The sequence below is a fragment of the Danio aesculapii genome, chromosome 21, assembly GCF_903798145.1.
Source record: "Danio aesculapii chromosome 21, fDanAes4.1, whole genome shotgun sequence".
In the NCBI taxonomy this organism is placed as follows: Eukaryota; Metazoa; Chordata; class Actinopteri; order Cypriniformes; family Danionidae; genus Danio; species Danio aesculapii.
The window spans coordinates 2,841,548-2,859,742 of NC_079455.1; the positions used below are offsets into that span (position 1 = coordinate 2,841,548).

At 35.8% G+C, this 18,195-nt stretch overlaps 1 protein-coding gene across 1 annotated transcript in view; it reads left to right on the forward strand.

Annotated features, from left to right (window-relative positions):
* The window catches only part of stk26 (serine/threonine protein kinase 26), a 32,041-nt gene extending 19,775 nt beyond the window's left edge, over positions 1 to 12,266 (forward strand). The window contains exons 6-11 of the mRNA XM_056446668.1: positions 5,082 to 5,267; positions 5,820 to 5,965; positions 8,175 to 8,268; positions 8,530 to 8,592; positions 10,304 to 10,440; positions 12,114 to 12,266. Coding sequence (XP_056302643.1) covers positions 5,082 to 5,267; positions 5,820 to 5,965; positions 8,175 to 8,268; positions 8,530 to 8,592; positions 10,304 to 10,440; positions 12,114 to 12,129 — 642 coding nt within the window. The 3' untranslated portion in view covers positions 12,130 to 12,266. The remainder of the gene's footprint in view (positions 1 to 5,081; positions 5,268 to 5,819; positions 5,966 to 8,174; positions 8,269 to 8,529; positions 8,593 to 10,303; positions 10,441 to 12,113) is intronic.
* The last annotated feature ends 5,929 nt before the right edge of the window (positions 12,267 to 18,195 follow it).

The following is an 18,195-nucleotide window of genomic DNA, read 5'->3' on the forward strand; positions in this document are numbered from 1 at the left end:
CTAGACTGAGTTGAATGAGGCCAGACTCTAGTCTGTAGGACAGTCTGATGCAGAGTTCTGAGCTCACAAAGGTTGATCAAATGTTAAGTCAATGGGAGTCTTTTACAATGGAAGTCTATGGGACAGTTGCTAGGGTGCTGTAAGTGGTTGCTAGGGAGTGGCTAGTAAGTTAAAAAGTCATCAGTTATTGGCTGCTGGCTAGACTGAGTTAAATGAGTCCAGTTAGAAGTCTGTAGGACAGTCTGATGCAGAGTTATGAGCTCACAAAGTTTGACCCAATGTTAAGTCAATGGGACTTTTGGGTTTTTTCTGGGTCGTTTTTCGGAAAACCCAAGGTCGGATCAGTTAGAAAAGATATAGCAACCCGAGTCAGACCAGTTTGAAGGTTTGACGAAAGTTTGAAGTATGTAGCTTGAAAGGCCTAGGAGGAGATACACTTAGAAATTAGTCTCAGAAGAAGAAGAAGAAGAAGAAGAAGAAGAAGAAGAATAATAATAAGTTTAAGATAGATAACAATATGCTGGCTTTTCAAGCCACCATAAATATCCTGTACCATATAATGCCTTGGGGACACAAATGGCACCGAATAGTAGAAATGACCCAATTACAAATGTTTTGGTGATACAAATTTGAATTGAGAGAAGGAGATTTAACATACAGAGCATTTGTTTAAGCTTTAATTTTCCAACATGTTTAGAGGACGTCTAATATTAAGTTTCGTTATTTTGTTGCACTGCAGTAGCCTCTACTGCAAAAGCGCTGCAGTAAAAATGATTGGAGCTGTCAACACATCAGTGAGTTCAGAGAATTTCCTCTCCTGTTGTAATTTAGTAATTGGATGAATAAAAACTCTGAATAAAACCAAAGTCCCTTTTATAGTATCCTAAAGCCTTAGATTGAACCCATATAAAGAAAAGATAATATATCAGTTTATTATATTACAGGCCTAATGAATTATTACATGGTAAACTATAATAGTGGCCTATATTTAATGGTGCTCAACATATCTGCTCTAAGTTGTTTAAGTATAAATGCATTTTTAAGATATTAATCAATATATAATAATTAATAATATTAGAATAGAACTAGAAAAGAATTTAAAAAAAAAAAAATTCAATTTGTATTTATTTTTTTAATTTATATGATCACTTCCAGTATTTTTTAGGACACACCCGAGTAATAAATAGCTTTTAAAGTGGGCAAAACTCCTCAAATATCTTAAATAAAGTGCAAATTATAACTTCACAAATGTTACAGTTGTATTAACAAAACGTGCCATCTTTACATTAAATGGAACCCATGGAAACGCATTAGTAAACAGGGTAATATTAGTAATAGTAATTAATAATAGTAACCTTAATAGTCTCTCGGTCTCTCTCACACCCCAATATTTGGCCTTTCTTGACCCAGCACTCGGCTTCTCTTGCGTCCACTTGATCTTACTCGCGCGCACATTCAGTCTCTCTCGCACGTACTGCGTTCACTTGACTTTTGTCCACTCTGACACCTCATAGTCCGTGACCGAAATCCGACCTCTGGTGGACAGTAACACAGATTCAGAGTTCCACATGAGGTGATTATTAATTAGCGAAACGTAAACATTAGATGAGCAGGTTACATTGTGACCCTGTGTCCTAACAACACATTACATGACGAGATTTACAGTGATAAGCAATTTGGTTGTTTGCACCAGACGAAACACGACAGGAATGTAAATACAGCCATTCAGAAGCACAGAATATGCACTCACTGCACTCCAATGAAATGGTACGGTTTATAGTCTAATTAATACATAATAAACCTCTTTAACATTATTAAATGTAGACGCTGAATCACTGATATGTGTTGGCTTGCACTGAGACACGGTTCTAGAGTTCTTTATTTCATTTTCAAGGTCTGGGGTGAACTACTTAGCAGTCCTCTCTATATAAATGACATGCAATTAAACATTTCCTAAAGCTGCAAATGCTATGGAGTCTAACGCCTGAAGGCCTTAAACTCACTTGATATGTTTACACAGCACAAGCCTTTAAAAACACATGCAAATGATGAACGAAGTCTACATTGGTTGAACTTTGCAGATCCTTAAATGACATGCATCCTGAACTGTGGTTCAATCCTAATCCTGCTCATCCTGTGCTGTGACTATTGCACATACGTCAATGCTGAATATATTCAGTCAAAATGATTAGCCCTCTGATGAAGTTTCAATTTAACAATATTCTCAGCGTGCTGTTTAAGAAAGAGAAGTGTTTTTAAACACATTTTTAAAGATAATAGTTTTAATAATAACTTGAGCATGGCATTCCATCCATTTACTTAACTTGAATGTGTAAAATATATATATTTATTAATTTCAACATTTGTTTTGGTTATATTATACTTTGCTTATTTATATATATAAATGTATATAGCTTATTTATATATTAGAATTATGGCATTATTGAATATTTAATTGTGTGCAATGCAATTAGTAAAGTATTTTTTCTTTACTGCTGAAGCTTTGTTTACCAAACAAATGGTTCAAGCTGATTGAATATGCATTTTAAACCTTACATAAAAGTTGCCTGTCTTTATTTTTAGACATATTTTTAAGTTTTCAGCTCAAACTCTCCAAATTATTCCACAGAAATCAGATTTTTATTACAAAATTCTGCGCAGAAATAGCTAAATAAAGTCCACAGATTGAATCTGGCTTTGTTTATAAATAAAAAAACTATATCCACCCTTTTTATTATTCTAAAATATAGAATTAAGAGTTTCTAAGAGACCTTGAACTTCTCTTTTTTTAGTTTTCATGTCAAATGTCCAGGTAAGAGTTGAATATTTATGATTTAAACTTAAATAAACAACATGGCCCTGTTTTAGCATTGAAGTCTTGATAAAATACTGCGTTTTAAACTTGCTTGATTTGTGAGTATTTCTTGCTTCATCTCAGCTTCAAAGTGCATGAGATGTGGATGTATTACATTTATACATTTAAAACAATGATAATCAATATAAATGTCTTCCTAGCATTTGTTGTGCTCTTATTATTTGTGCTAAAAGGGATAGTTCAACCAGAAATGAAAACTACTTCATCATTTACTTTCCCTCTTATGGTTTTAAACCTTTATTTTAAAGAAGGTATTTTGACAAAAGCTGGAAATAAAAGCACGAAAATAAACATGATTATGGGAGTCAATGTGTGCTAGCAACCAGCATTCTTCAAGTTATCTTCTTTTGTGTTCAACAGAAGAAACTCAAATAGGTTTTGAAGAAGTGAGAGTAAACGATGACATGAGCATTTCATTTTTGGATTAACTGTCCCTTTAAGAAGGGTTGTTTGTATAACTATATGTTTGGATATATGTATATGCTGTTGTTTAAGATTCTGCTTAATAATAATAATAATAATAATAATAATAATAATAATAATAAACGAAAAAAAATTTTGATTTTGAAATCATAAAGACAAGCAGTCAATCTAAAATATACACATTTGCTGTTGTTTTTTAGGTATGCATGTTTTATTGGTTTTTCACATGAGGGGTCATACAAAATCCTCCAGATGTCATTAACAATAGAACAAAAAGTAAATTCACTTTCTGACCCACCCATCGTGGTGTACTTGGTCCATGCCGTCTTACAAATAACATAGCAATCAAGACCAAAGAACTAACAGAAATGGTCTAGAACAGGGGGGGCCCAGTCCTGTTTCTGGAGATCTATGTTCCTGCAGAGTTCAGCTCCAGCCCTGATCAAACACAACTAAACCAAATAAGTAGGATCTGAAGGAGCTCTTGGTAATTAATGACAGGTGTCTTTGATTAAGGTTGCAACTGATCTATGCTGGAAGATAGATCTTCATGAACAGGATTTTGCACACCTGGTGTAGAATTAAAAAATGAAACGCAATGAAAACAAGGTAGAGGTGCAGTCTGCAATACAGGGGTCCGTTCTTCGTACCTCGCTTAAATGATCTAAGATGATTTGCAGATCCTGGATCTTTTAATCTTGATTACTGATCTCTGGCTAATTTGGTTCTTCAAACAAGTTTGTGAATCAGATTAAAATGTCTGGATGAACTGATCTGAGAACGATGCGTGCGTTGTGAAGAACACATCTATCGATCCTCAAAATCATGATCAGCAATGCAACGATTGGCTGATGGCAGAGCAGCGTAATGACATCATCTGATTAATATTCATTTATCATTGTGAGCAAAATTACATCAAATTCATTGGAAGCTGTTTGTTAAATATGATACGCAATAACTTTTCTAATTTGTTGTGTGTTGTGGTTTTACACTTTCATGTGTCAGGAGTATTTAGCAATAATTGTTTAGTTTTACAGTTATAGAGTGGATTTCCTTTATTATAGTAGCCATAGTAGTATTATAGTAGCTGGTTTCTTAATCGTGGTGAAGAATAACTTGATGTTTAAATGAATTTTGCATCACAAAAACATTTTCATATTGGTAAATCTGTCTGCAACTTTTGTGAAGCATCAAATCACCTGCATATTAGCTGTCTAAACATGTTCATGACTGCATAAATGTATTCCTGTAAAAATAAAAATAAAAAAGTCACATATTGTGCATGTCTATTATCGTACACGAACTGTACTAAAGCGATTGTACGCATTTGTATCTAAAATTTAGTTTAGTTCAATAAATTTTCTCTTTGAACCCCCAGGTGACAGTCTTTATTTCTGAGTGCAGACTGCAAAGGTTTTAATAATATATATTTTAAACTTATATAGTTAAAAAAATGTATATAGTGTATATAACTACTACTGTAAGAAAATATCAGAATTCGGTACATACTTTCAGTGATATCTTTGCTTGAACTGACCCGATCTAATCCTGTTTATATGAAATTAACCTGCTCTTGAGCAGGTTTGAGCTACCAGAATTGTTGCTATGACAACAACTTTTGTATGAGTTTTGAAGAACGAAACAATCCTGGATCGTGTCAAATCATCAATAACCAAATCCAGCTAACTGAGTAATCCACGTACAAAGAACGGACCCCAGCTCACCAGAGATGAGAAGATTCAGGTTGTAGAAATCGAAACATTTGTTGTTTGTTTTGTGCTAGGCTGATATTTGGTCTCTGGGCATCACGGCCATTGAGCTGGCCAAGGGTGAACCGCCAAACTCAGACATGCACCCAATGAGGGTCCTCTTCCACATCCCCAAAAACACACCACCCACCCTGAATGGAGACTTCACCAAGATCTTCAAAGAGTTCGTCGACTCCTGTCTCAACAAAGACCCTACTTTTGTAAGCACATTTACGGCATTACTTTCAGGTGTAGGAGTATTGTCCTTATGTTAGGCTTTTAACAACACAATATTAACCCTTGTGTGCAGTTTGGGATATTTTCATCCACTCTGGGGGGATTTTAAGGGGTTAATTTTGCCAATGTTTGACCCACCAGCTATAAAAAACATTTTTACATCACATAAACTACTCGCAGACACACTTCAACACAATAAGAATCTGCTGCTTTAACTTTTTATGAATACGTTTACACTCATGCAGGTACGCATTAGAAAATACTGTACTGTAGTCAAAAACGAGTGTTGCCTTCTGATTAAACACTGATGAAATAATGCAAACTGATGAGGAAAACCTAGATACTCACATAGTTTGTGATGAGTGATGATGTTGTTTCAAGAATTGAAAATAAATGTAGCTGCTGTATTTTAGAGCTTTAGTGAAGGTGGATAATTTTTGATGATTGTGATTCATTGTCCATGTTTTAGTGAACCTGATACTGGTGTATCTGTGAATTGATGAAGGTACTAAAGTCTCATTATCTACGTTTGTCAGAGGCCAACAGCAAAGGAGCTCTTGAAACACAAGTTCATTGTTAAATATGCCAAGAAGACGTCCTACCTCACCGAGCTCATCGACCGACTGAAGCGCTGGAAGGCTGAAGGCCACAGCGATGGAGAATCAAGCTCCGACTCCGACTCGTAAGCATGCTGCCACCATACAAATACATTATAAGACTTTATAAATAAGGTTCTGTTAGTTAATGTTGATGTATTTTTCATCTTTGTTAAGGGAACACTCCAGTTCTTGCTCATTTTAGAACTCTCCTAGAGTTAACCCTTTAAATTTCACCGTCCACCGTGACGTTTAAGTTTACGTAATTGTTTTTTAATTGAATCTTAATCTAATCATGACAAACTATATATCGTTGGAAAGGTCTAAAACTTCTAAATACATATTTTTCTACAGTTTTAGTTTTTTTGTTACTTAGGAAGAGCAGTAGATTAAAACGCATGTATTGTCATCGCACAACCTGTAGGACAATATACGGTTACGTTTTTAAACCATAATATTGTAGTCTAATAATAATAATTCCTTACATTTATACAGCGCTTTTCTGGATACTCAAAGTGCTTTACATATTTGGGGGGAATCTCCTCGTCCACCACCAGTGTGCAGCATCCACTGGATGATGTGACAGCAGCCATGTTGCGCCAGACAACACACCAGCTGATTGGTGGAGAGGAGACAGACTGATAAAGTCAATTATGATATGGGGATAATTAGGAGGCCATGATGGATAGAGGCCAGTGGGCAAATTTGGCCAGGATGCCGGGGTTAAACCTCTACTCTTTTCGAAGGACGTTCTGGCATTTTTGAATGACCACAGAGATTCAGAACCTCGGTTTACTGTCTCATCCGAAAGACTGCGCTCACTGAGCAGTATAGAGTCCCTTTCACTATACTGGGGCATTAGGACCCACACAGACCGCAGGTTGAGAGCCCCCTAATGGTCTCACTTAACACCACTTCCGGCAGCAACCTAACTTTCCCATGTGGTCTCCCATCCAGGTACTGACCGGGCGCAGCCCTGCTTGGCTTCAGTGGGTGACCGTGTGAGAGTTGCAGAGAGCTAGCTGCCGGCGATAAACATAAAGCAATGATGACTTGCTATATAATTTGAAAGCTCAACATTTCCGGTTTCCATATATGATGACAAATTTTTGATAGACATTATTGAGCAACAGTTATTTATTAATTTGCAACAAGGATACTTGTCAGAGTCATAAAGCATTACTTTGCTACAGCAATCCACATGAAAAATTTGATAAATTCAAGTCAAATACCACCAAACTGCCTGTAACACTTTAGAATTGTACTTTACTTGTACTGTGCTTTACAAATAACATCAAAATTATGAAAAATGTAGTTCATATTTCTCAAAACATAGGTGGCACCTTTGTAACGTCATCAGTGTGGTGGTCATGTTTGGTACTGCGGCCAAACGAAATCAAAAAGTTATTTTTTGAAGCATCACCTTCAAGTTTGGAATATAATTTGTTCAAACATTTCGCTTTGATTTTCTGTCAATTTTAGTCTAAAACATGTTTTGAAACGTACAACATTTGTGTATTATAATAACATGCGTTTAAAAATTATTTTCACAAAGATAAAGGCATGTAACTTTAGTTCTTTTAACACTTTTGACTTTTCACTTCAGCTACGATTTGTCATCTTAAAAATTAGACCAAGCTTAAATCTATCCAGCAAATTATTGAAGATTGGCAGCCATTTAGGTTAAACATGTCATTATCATGCGTGTTCAAAAAGTAGGGCCGACAGATAACGGGTAAACCGTTGAGTTTGACCATTTTTCAATCCATTCAGCTTGTCTCTGGGTCTGGCGGGAGCACTTTTAGCTTAGCTTAGCATAAATCATTAAATCAGATTAGACCATTAGCTCAAATGACAAAAGACTTTCAGCAATTTTACTATTTAAAGCTTGAAAATTAAAAGTTGCTATTTTCTAAGCTGATATGGCTAAGGCCTATACTCTTCCCGGCATAATAATCCATTTTATATACGTTTGCAGAACGTGTAGCATGATAACAAGTGCACTATTCATTTTTTAAATTGACCACTTATGCATTTGCTTTATTTTGCGCAGATACAAAGTATACGGGTTATGAAAATATACATGTTATTACTAATATATTAATGTATTCGATTGATTGGTTATCACTCTTAAGCTTCAGCTCATGTTTAACTTTGAATTTTGCTGCAAAACTAAAAACATAAAAGCAGGAAAATCACAAATCTGGCCGTCAGCCATATACAGTATTATAGTTAAAATCTGAGAAATATTAAAGGTTGTGAAGTGTGAATCACATGCATTTGTCTTTATAACAGTGAAACCAGCAGTAAGGACAGTGACTCCTCTCCTGAATGGTCCTTCACCACCGTTCGTAAGAAGAAGACGGAAAAGAAGCAGCCCAATGGCATGGTGAGTTGTAGATGTCTGTGTGTGTGCATATTGTGTGCTGAATTCTGCTTAATAATAATGTCTGTACAGTCCAAAAACATGCAGTAGGTGACTTGGGTAAACAAATCTGGCCTGTATGAATGCCGAAAGGGCATAAAGTATGTGTAAAACATATGCTGGAATTGTTGGTGGCTCATTCCACTGTGGCGGCCCCTGATAAATAAGGTACTAAGCCGAAGGAAAATGAATGAATTAATAACATGCCTGTGTCTCCTCCTTCAGGATAAAGAGCTGCAGAAGAAGTCGGCCAGTTTAACCACCGTCATGGCTCCTGTTTTCTCTGAGGTAGGAGATGGAGTGTTCATTTAGGGCAGGAATTCCCAAATGATGTTTAAGAGAGCAAGGAATTTTTCACAGTATTTTTCCCAATATTTTTAATATTTTTTCCTCTGGAGAAAGTCTTATTTGTTTTATGTCGTCTAGAATAAAAGCAGTTATAATTTTTTTTAAGCATTTTAAGGTCAATATTATTAGCCCCAATAAGCAATATTTGTTTTTCGATAGTCTACAGAACAAACCACTGTTGCCTAATTACCCTAACTTTAACCTAGTTAAGCCTTTAGATGTCACCTTTAAGCTGTAAAGATGTGTCTTGAAGAATATCTAGTCTAATATTATTTACTGTCATCATGACAAAGATAAAATAAATCAGTTATTAGAAATGAGTTATTAAAACTATTATGATTAGAAATGTGCTGAAAAAAATCTTTCCATTAAACAGAAATTGGCAGGGGAATTCAGGGGGCTGATAATTCAAACTGTGTCTATTAATAGTAATTTATTCATTTGATTTCAACATGAACCTAATAAGACAAGAAGGCACAATGCTTTGGAAGATAACTAGTGCATTATTTAGTACAATATTAGTGCCCCTGCAAACCATGTTTATAAGTATCTATGTATGTATGTGTGTGTGTTTATGTATTTGTTTGTTTTTTTTGACATGACATCACTATTGCACTGGACAAACCATATGCATTTGTTGAGGTGTTGTAGCAGACTTGCTAATTTTCAAGGCTGACTTGTTTTTTTTTTTTTTGTTTTTTAAAGACATTTAAAAACAAAACCTGAATTAAAATGACAATACGTTACAAAATTATTACAAAAAAATAAATAAATGGCAATAGACATAATAATAGTAATAATTCCTTACATTTATATAGCACTCTTCTGTACACATACTTGGGGGGGGGGGAATCTCCTCATCCACCACCAGTGTGCAGCATCCACCTGGATGACGCAACGGCAGCCATATTGCACCAGACCACACACCAGCTGATTGTTGAAGACGAGACAGACTGATGAAGCAAATTATAATATGGTGATGGCCATGGTTGACAGAGGGCCAGTGGGTAAATAGTATAATGTCGGATTAAACCCCTACTCTTTTTCGAGGGACATCCTGGGATTTTTAACGATCACAGAGAGTCAGGACTTCAGTTTAGCGTCTCATCCGAAAGATGGCACTCACTGAGCAGTATAGAGTCCCCTTCACTATACTGGGGTGTTAGGACCCACACAGAACGCAGGTTGAGCGCCCCCTGCTGGTCTCCCTCATACTACTTTTTCATGTGGTCTCCCATCCAGGCTCAGCATTGCTTGGCTTCAGTGGGCGACCATGTAAGAGTTGCAGAGAGCTAGTTACCGAATATACAGACATAATTATATTTCTTTACATACTAAAGTTATAAGGCAAAGGCAGCTTGGTCACACCATGGGCTAATAATATACTAGTTATGTACACATTGCTGTTTTTATTTTTTAAGATCATTAAAACCAATGAAACTATCAAAACTAATAAGGTTATGCTTTGGTAAAACAGCACGATGCCATTGCATAGGCTTCATATCCATCATTTTAACTGAGTCCATCATTTTCAATATACTAGGCTTCAGTGGGGCTGAAGAGGCTTGTGAACAATGCAAAAGTAAAAAAATGATTGCATGCCTGTATAATTTACCATTCTGACATGATAAAAATCACGTTTTTTCTGCAGCTGAAGTCGCAGCACAGAGACAATGAGAGGACGAAAGGAGTGATCGAGATGCTGGAGGAGAGTCTGCACACGGCTGAAGATCTCTGTCCTGGAGTCACCGACCACATGATCACACACATCCTGGACAGAGTGCAGAGGTCAGACACACACACACCCTATAATGATTACACTGATGAGTTTAGTAGTCTGCATGCCATTAACAAATCTGGATTGTATTCAGTTATCTATTGCAGTTGATGAACGTTTTCATCGTACAGTGGTCTCTCGTTATTCGCCGGGAGTTACGTTCTAAAACTAACCCACAATAGGAGAAATCCGCGAAGTACTCGCTTCATTTTTTACAGTTGTTATCGATGTTTTAAGGCTGTTAAACCCCTCACTACACTCTTGATTAAACACTCTCAAAAGTCAAACTTCATAGAAAAATAACTTCAGTATTATAGAATGAAACCAAAGATTAAAGGTGCAGTAGGTGATGGTCTTCAGAAACATGTTTAGTTGTGCTGGTTGAAAGTCTCTTCACGTTCCAGTAGTAATGATTAAAGCAAATGATCTAAATGTGTTTATATATTCTGGGTGAGGCATAAGACTAAATAATGTTCAACCAATTAAAATGTGGCGCGCTTGTCGGCGCCAGTGGTGTAGTGGTTAGTGCGTCAACACTTGCTCACGGCAATCAACACTTCTCTAAATCCTGAGTCAATATCGGAGTTGCTTTTGCACAGGGATGCACCAAAACCAATTTATTTTGGATCCGATCCTGATACCAAAATTCTGAGTATCGACCGATATAGATCCGATCCCGATACTGTGCCTTTTTTTTTCTTTTTCTTTTTTTTTTAAGAGCCCCTATTATACATTAAAAACGGTCATATTTTGTATTTTAAGGGTCTCCAGCAACATATAACATAATAAACCTCCTCTCACCTAAACTCGCTGTAAAGCAAAGTCCGCTTGTTTGCTTCAGCGCAGAAACACAAACTGGTTTGTTAGTGTTAAATAAAATATTAATATAAATAAAACTACAGTGAAACATTCGGTTTCAAAGTAGCCTATATTAAGCTAAATAATTTTCTGTTAATGACAGTCTATATTAGGCATGGGCCGGTATAAGATTCTGACAGTATGATAACCTTGGATAAAAATATCACGGTTTCACAGTATCACAGTATTGTGCTCACTGCTCTACAATATAATCTTTTTAAATGTCTGGGTAAAAAACTAAAACTTATTTCATCTTTGAAATTATTTTATTTTTTGAAAGATTTATAATATTTTGGAGCAGTAAACATGTCAGGAGAAATAATGAAAATTAATCACTGACTTCTGCTGTCTTCATTTGTTTCAAAAACACTGATTTAATTCAAATTTAAAACGGCATCTTTGGATCTTTTCTGCTGGAGATACTGTTGTCCTAAAAAATAAACAGAAAAATGTCAATAAAAAATCTTACATGTGATGTAGGAACGGTATTACAGCAAGTTTTGGCGGTTTTAAAACCTTGACTTTTCCAAACTTGTATGCCTTGAAAACAGTTATCGCCCCATGCCTAATCCATATTGCGCCCGTCAGTTTCACTTTTATTAATTTAATCATCTACTTTGACCACAATGAGCCAGGCTTGACAAACTATTCGCAGCACTGAAAGTATTCCCCTCAGAAGAATAAACTCAGTCAGAAGGACGAGAGAACAGAAACTTATTGTGAGAATGACCGCGTGGCGAGGGACCACTGTATATCACAATATTGTACATTCCTACAGTATAAGTGTGTGTGTGTGTGTGACGTTTTCTCTGGGTTTTGTGTGCAGGTTTTCTATGAGTTAGTGTGAACGCCACTGTTCTGCTGTCAGCCCTGATGACTGCACCTTAACACACTCTCTCACACACGCATACAGAGAAACCAGGGACACACTATCTGACCATAACCAAAAGGAAAATATTCTCCTCTTGTCCCAAAGAATGGAAATATATATATATATATATATATATATATATATATATATATATATATATATATATATATATATATATATATATATATATATATATAGACGATCTATAAATATGTGTGTGTTCAACTATATTTATACTATTTTGCCACAAGCTTTTATATTAGTCTTTTTTTTTTTTTGCTGGTGCCCAAGGATGATGTGTTACTGTTATTTTATTCAGCGTTTTTACTTTTGAGAGGCACAAAACATCCTTACTGGTTAAGTAGAGCATCTTTAACTTCACATATATATGTATATTTATAATGTATCCAGTGTCCCCGCTCCTTTGCTTTTCCTTTAAATCCTAAACTATGATCAATAATATATATTTGGGAGATTAGCCGTTTGTTTGGTTTGGGATGTCTTTATCGCTCTCTATTACACACTGTAGCATTGCAGAACTGCTGTATGGGATTACATGCATATCATATCAGTCCGAACCAATGGAAATACCTCAATAAGCAATCATTTAAAACTGCTAGGAAGATGAGAGGGATTTTGCTGTGCGAAACGACCTCCACCCCCATGAATATATAGGGAATATTAGTAATTTGTCTTAAGTTCCTACCCTTTTATATATATATATATATATATATATATATATATATATATATATATATATATGCAGGACTGTTATCTAAGAAGAATTGCCCATCATTTATTATAAGTAGTGCCCTCTTATACAGTGTGCTAATATTTTTATACTAGAGTAGAATACTGTATTTTTGTTTTGAAGGAAATATGCACTTGCGCACACTTTTTCTATGGGGGTGAGAATGTTATTTTGTTTTATTTTTTAATCATCCCATCACATTTTTCTATGGGGACTTTTATTTTGTTTAATTTAATTAATTTTCCCGTCACATTCCTCTTACTTTGAGTAGATCTCAAGGCATCGCATGCGTTATTTTAACTAATGGGGATGTTTTATTTTAACACACACACACATGATGGCAAGTGATTCAAGTGCAGAACAGAAACCTGCGCTCAATGCGAACATCGTTTATTTTTGGTTTTACGTTTTATATGATCTCCTGTGATGAGGGATTTTTATTTCCGCCAAGCTTGTAAGGGTGCCATTGCTGGTGCGGTGGTGATGTCATATTCGCTCCTGTTGGCTTGGAGAAACCGTGCCAACGTTGCATCCCATTGTGCCTAAAGTTGACGTTTTTTTGTGTGTGTCTTCGCAAAGACGATGTCGTCTTCGCAAAATGCTTAGATGTCAAATTCAATTCCTGGAGCGCCGCAGCTCTGCATAGTTTTGCTCCAACCCTAATCAAACACAGCTGATCCAACTAATGGATTAGCCTGATCAGCTGTGTTTGATCAAGGCTGGAGCAAAACTGTGCAGAGCTGCGGCTCTCCAGGAGTTGAATTTGACATCTGTGGCAATACGGCTTTAAAAACGACGTCTCATGCATGTTGCCAGACTGCTGGATCATTTTAAAGCAATAAAAAGGGGGTTTTTCGTAGAAGATTTGTATATTTCTTTATAGGAACGTAGGCGCAGGAGCTAGGTTTTGTACATTTCTTCACCAGAGCTTTTGTACATTTGAGACGCCAGACGGAAATCTTTGTAGGCTGTATCATATAGATGCTGTTCTCCTCTTCTTCTTTTTATTTTTGACTTCAACTGTTACACGTTAGTTTTGTTTGGTGTGGCAAATAAAGATTTAAGTTATGACATTTCAGTGTGACTGACGAATTCTTTCACAACAGAAGTTCAGACTTAAGAAACTGGCTTAAAATATCACTCCAAAAGTCCAATATACAGGACTTTTGAAATGGGCTGGTTCTTTCTGCGATTGCTCCCTTCATTTTGTGTTTAATTATGAGGTTTGAATACTACATTTTAGTGACATCACGCGCGATTTTTAGATGGACCTCCATATCAAAGTTCTTAAAAGCAAAGAAGGTCAATGTGCTCCAGGATTGGCCAGCCACGTCACCAGACATGAACATTATTGAGCATGTCTGGGGTAAGATGGAGGAGGAGGCAATAAAGATGAATTCAAAGACTCCTGATGAACTCTGGGAGTCCTGCAAGAAAGATTTCTTTGCCATTCCAGAGCAAAGTCCACCAATCAGGCCTGTACGGTAGAGTGGCCAGACGGAAACCACTCCCTGCCTAGAATTTGTCAAAAGGCTCAGAATATAAGAAACTAAACTTTCTGCTCTGATGAGACTAAAATTGAACTCTTTGGAGTGAATGCTAGACGTTACGTTTGGAGAAAACCAGGCACCGCTCATGACCAGTCTCATACCATCTCTACAGTGAAGCATGGTGGTGGCAGCAAGGATGTTTTTCAGCAGCAGGAACTGGAAGTCCTGATGTGTTCTGAGTGTTTGATTACCAATAATCCAGACTCAACATTGCACATCCTGTGATGTGTCTATTGCAGATGTGCACATTGTGATATGGATGCTGAAGTGATATATTGTGCAGCCCTACCTCCGACCAAATCTCTCAGTCACATCTCAGGGCTTGTGTTTGTCTCTTTTGGCCGTCGCAGCATCATCATTACTATCCTCTTCCTCTTCATCCAGCTGTAAGCTTCCGGAGGAGATGCGCATGCGGGCCAGAGGTGCAGACCGCACCAATCTGCCGAGTCCTGGACAGTAAAACGAACACGTAGCGTCTGAATCCGAGTCGCTGTGGCTCAGTTCTGACCGACTCCCTTCAGGCGGAAATGATGAACGCAGCGGTAAATATGTAGGCCGCACAAGACCCTGCCGTCGGGACAAATGTGGATAGTGACCCAGCGGGCGAAACTCATCCGGCTGGCATAAAGTCTTCAAATCAGACTGGCTATAAGAACGGCGAGGAAGACCAGTTTGGTAGCTGCAGTCGTCACTAAAGTGGCCCAAATCTTCTCTGTGGTCCTCAAAACTGCTCGCTAGGTAAAACCCTGGCATTGGGCCGAGAGCTGTGGGCCAACAGTACCGCTGATAGTTGATAATGCTTGGAGAGACGTATGAGGATCCGGAGAAGCTAGAAGAGCGCGTGGCATCATCTGGGAAGCATGTCGGCGGTGAAAACGAATGGCATGGCAGCAGGACTGGCGCGCAGGAATGACCCAGAGCGAACGCTGCGTTTATTGGACACACAGGGAGGAAAGGGTGGAGGTGCAGACAGGGGGGAGGGTGGTTTGGGTAAAGAAACACCAGCTTTTGTTTGTTTGTTTGTAGACGGCCGTGTTGTGGAGCGCAGCAGCATCTGCACCCGGCTCTCCGGTCGTGCCTGTGCACCCGCTGTACATCAGGACCTGCTTGGTTTGCTTCAGAGCGGAAGTGCTGAAGGGAATATGGAGGATCCTGAAATTCAGATGTGTTGAGGACTTCGACGGCTGATTGACTGCGCTTTCCACTCGGAGGAGGAAAACCACACGACTTCTCGTACACCTGCAACACACACAATGCGAAATGTGTTGTGAACTGAAGCAGAGATTGACCTGGAGAATTTTGGAGTATCTTCAAAGCAGGATCCTTTAATGAGAACTCGACTCTTATGTGAGAGTGCAGGCCGTCGGGGGAGAGAGAAGGGAGGGCAGTCACACTTCAGCATGGTTGAAGTACCTACTGTGAGTGCGCCCTAAATGTATTAAGATATGCAGCATGTACCTGCTTGGAAACATCGGTCAGCAGGTCAGGTGAGGATCTGCACTGCCGTGTGTCGTAGTAGTCTTTACAGTACTTCCTGAAGGCAACAGAACACCTTATTATTGTGATCACACTTCAAGAGTCGAGAAGTTTTGAGACTGATTCTCACACCTCATGAATGGTAAGTTGATCTTCTCTTCAGATTTCTTTGTAAAGTCCAGCAGCTGCTTTTGAGTTCTTCCACTGTTGGAGACAGATGGGTAATGGGTTATTTTTATAGCTTTATTTATGCTTTTGACTTTAAAATGTTGAAAAAGTGACCTTATGATCATGTTTAATAGTTTGCAGTGCTATATCGTCTGGGTCGGTGTTGTATATTACTCTACAAACACCTTGTAATAATCTGCCAGCACATTTTACAGACTTGTATCTCTATATGTTATTTCAAACTACTAAAATGTCAATATGTTTTTGTATTTGGGATATCTTTATACTTCTATTTCTAATCCCAAATGATGGTGTAGTGACAGATCTACATAAAGGCCATTCAAACACTGATAAGCCTGATATCATTTCCATAATCTGATCACATTTGTTATCTGAACGATACAATATATAAGGAATTGATCCAGAATTGCGGGTACATTTTGCAGAAAAAGCTATTATTTTCTCAAAAAACTAAAATTTATTGAAATATTATCAACTTATCTCTAAAAATATAATATTATGTGTGTATTTAGGGACATTTTGTGCTGAAAATATTGACTTAAAGACTTCTACTATACCTACTTTTGTAGATAAACCTTATTTCCTCAAAAAACTACAACTTTATTGAAATTATATCAAGTTATCTTGAAAAATATAATATTTTGTGTGTAATTAGAGACATTTTGTGCTGAAAATATTAATTTAAGGACTTCTACTACACCTATTTTATTAGATAAACCTTATTTTCTCAAAAAAATTTAAATGTTATTGAAATTATATCAAGTTATCTTGAAAAATATAATATTTTTGTACTGAAAATATCTGTTTTTTTGTAAATAAACATTATTTTCTTAAAAAAACTACAACTTTATTAAAATATTATCAACTTATCTCTAAAAATATAATATTTTTGTACTGAAAATATCTGTTTTTTTGTAAATAAACATTATTTTCTTAAAAAAACTACAACTTTATTAAAATATTATCAAATTATCTCTAAAAATGTAATATTTTTGTGTATTTAGGGACATTTTGTGCTGAAAATATCTGTTTTTGTAAATAAACAGAACATTTTCTCAAAAACAACTACAACTTTATTATAATATTATCAACTTATCTCTAAAAACATATATTTTGTGTGTATTTAGGGATATTTTGTCTTGAAAATATCTGTTTTTGTAAATAAACATTTCATTTTCTCAAAAAAACTACAACTTTATTAAAATATTATTAACTTATCTCTAAAAATATATATTTTTGTGTATTTAGGGACATTTTGTGATGAAAATATTAATTAAAAAACTTCTACTATACCTATTTTTGTAGATAAACATTTTCTCAAAAAACTACAACTTTATTGAAATTATATCAACTTATCTCTAAAAAATATAATATTTTGTGTAGCAACTAAAACTTTATTGAAATTATATTAAGTTATCTTGAAAAATATAATATTTTGTGTGTATTTAGAGATATTTTTGTCCTGAAATATCTTTTTTTTTTTGTAAATAAACATTTCATTTTCTCAAAAAAACTACAACTTTATTAAAATATTAACTTGTCTCAAAAAAAAAAAAAAAAAAAAAATATATATATATATATATATATATATATATATATATATATATATATTGTGTGTTTAGGGAGATTTTGTGCTGAAAATGTCTGTTTTTGTAAATAAACAACATTTTCTTAAAAAAAAACTACAAATTTATTAAAATTATATCAACTTATCTCTCTCTCTCTCTCTCTCTCTCTCTCTCTCTCTCTCTCTCTCTCTCTCTCTCTATATATATATATATATATATATATATATATATATATATATATATATACATACATACATACATACATACATACATACATACATACATACATACATATTGTGTGTATTTAGAGATATTTTGTCCTGAAAATATCAGTTTATGTAAATAAACATTTCATTTTGTCAAAAAAACTACAACTTTATTAAAATATTATGTGTGTATTTAGGGACATTTTGTGCTGAAAATATTATTTATAGACTTCTACTATACCTATTTTTGTAGATAAATATTATTTTCTCAAAAAACTAAAACTTTATTGAAATTAT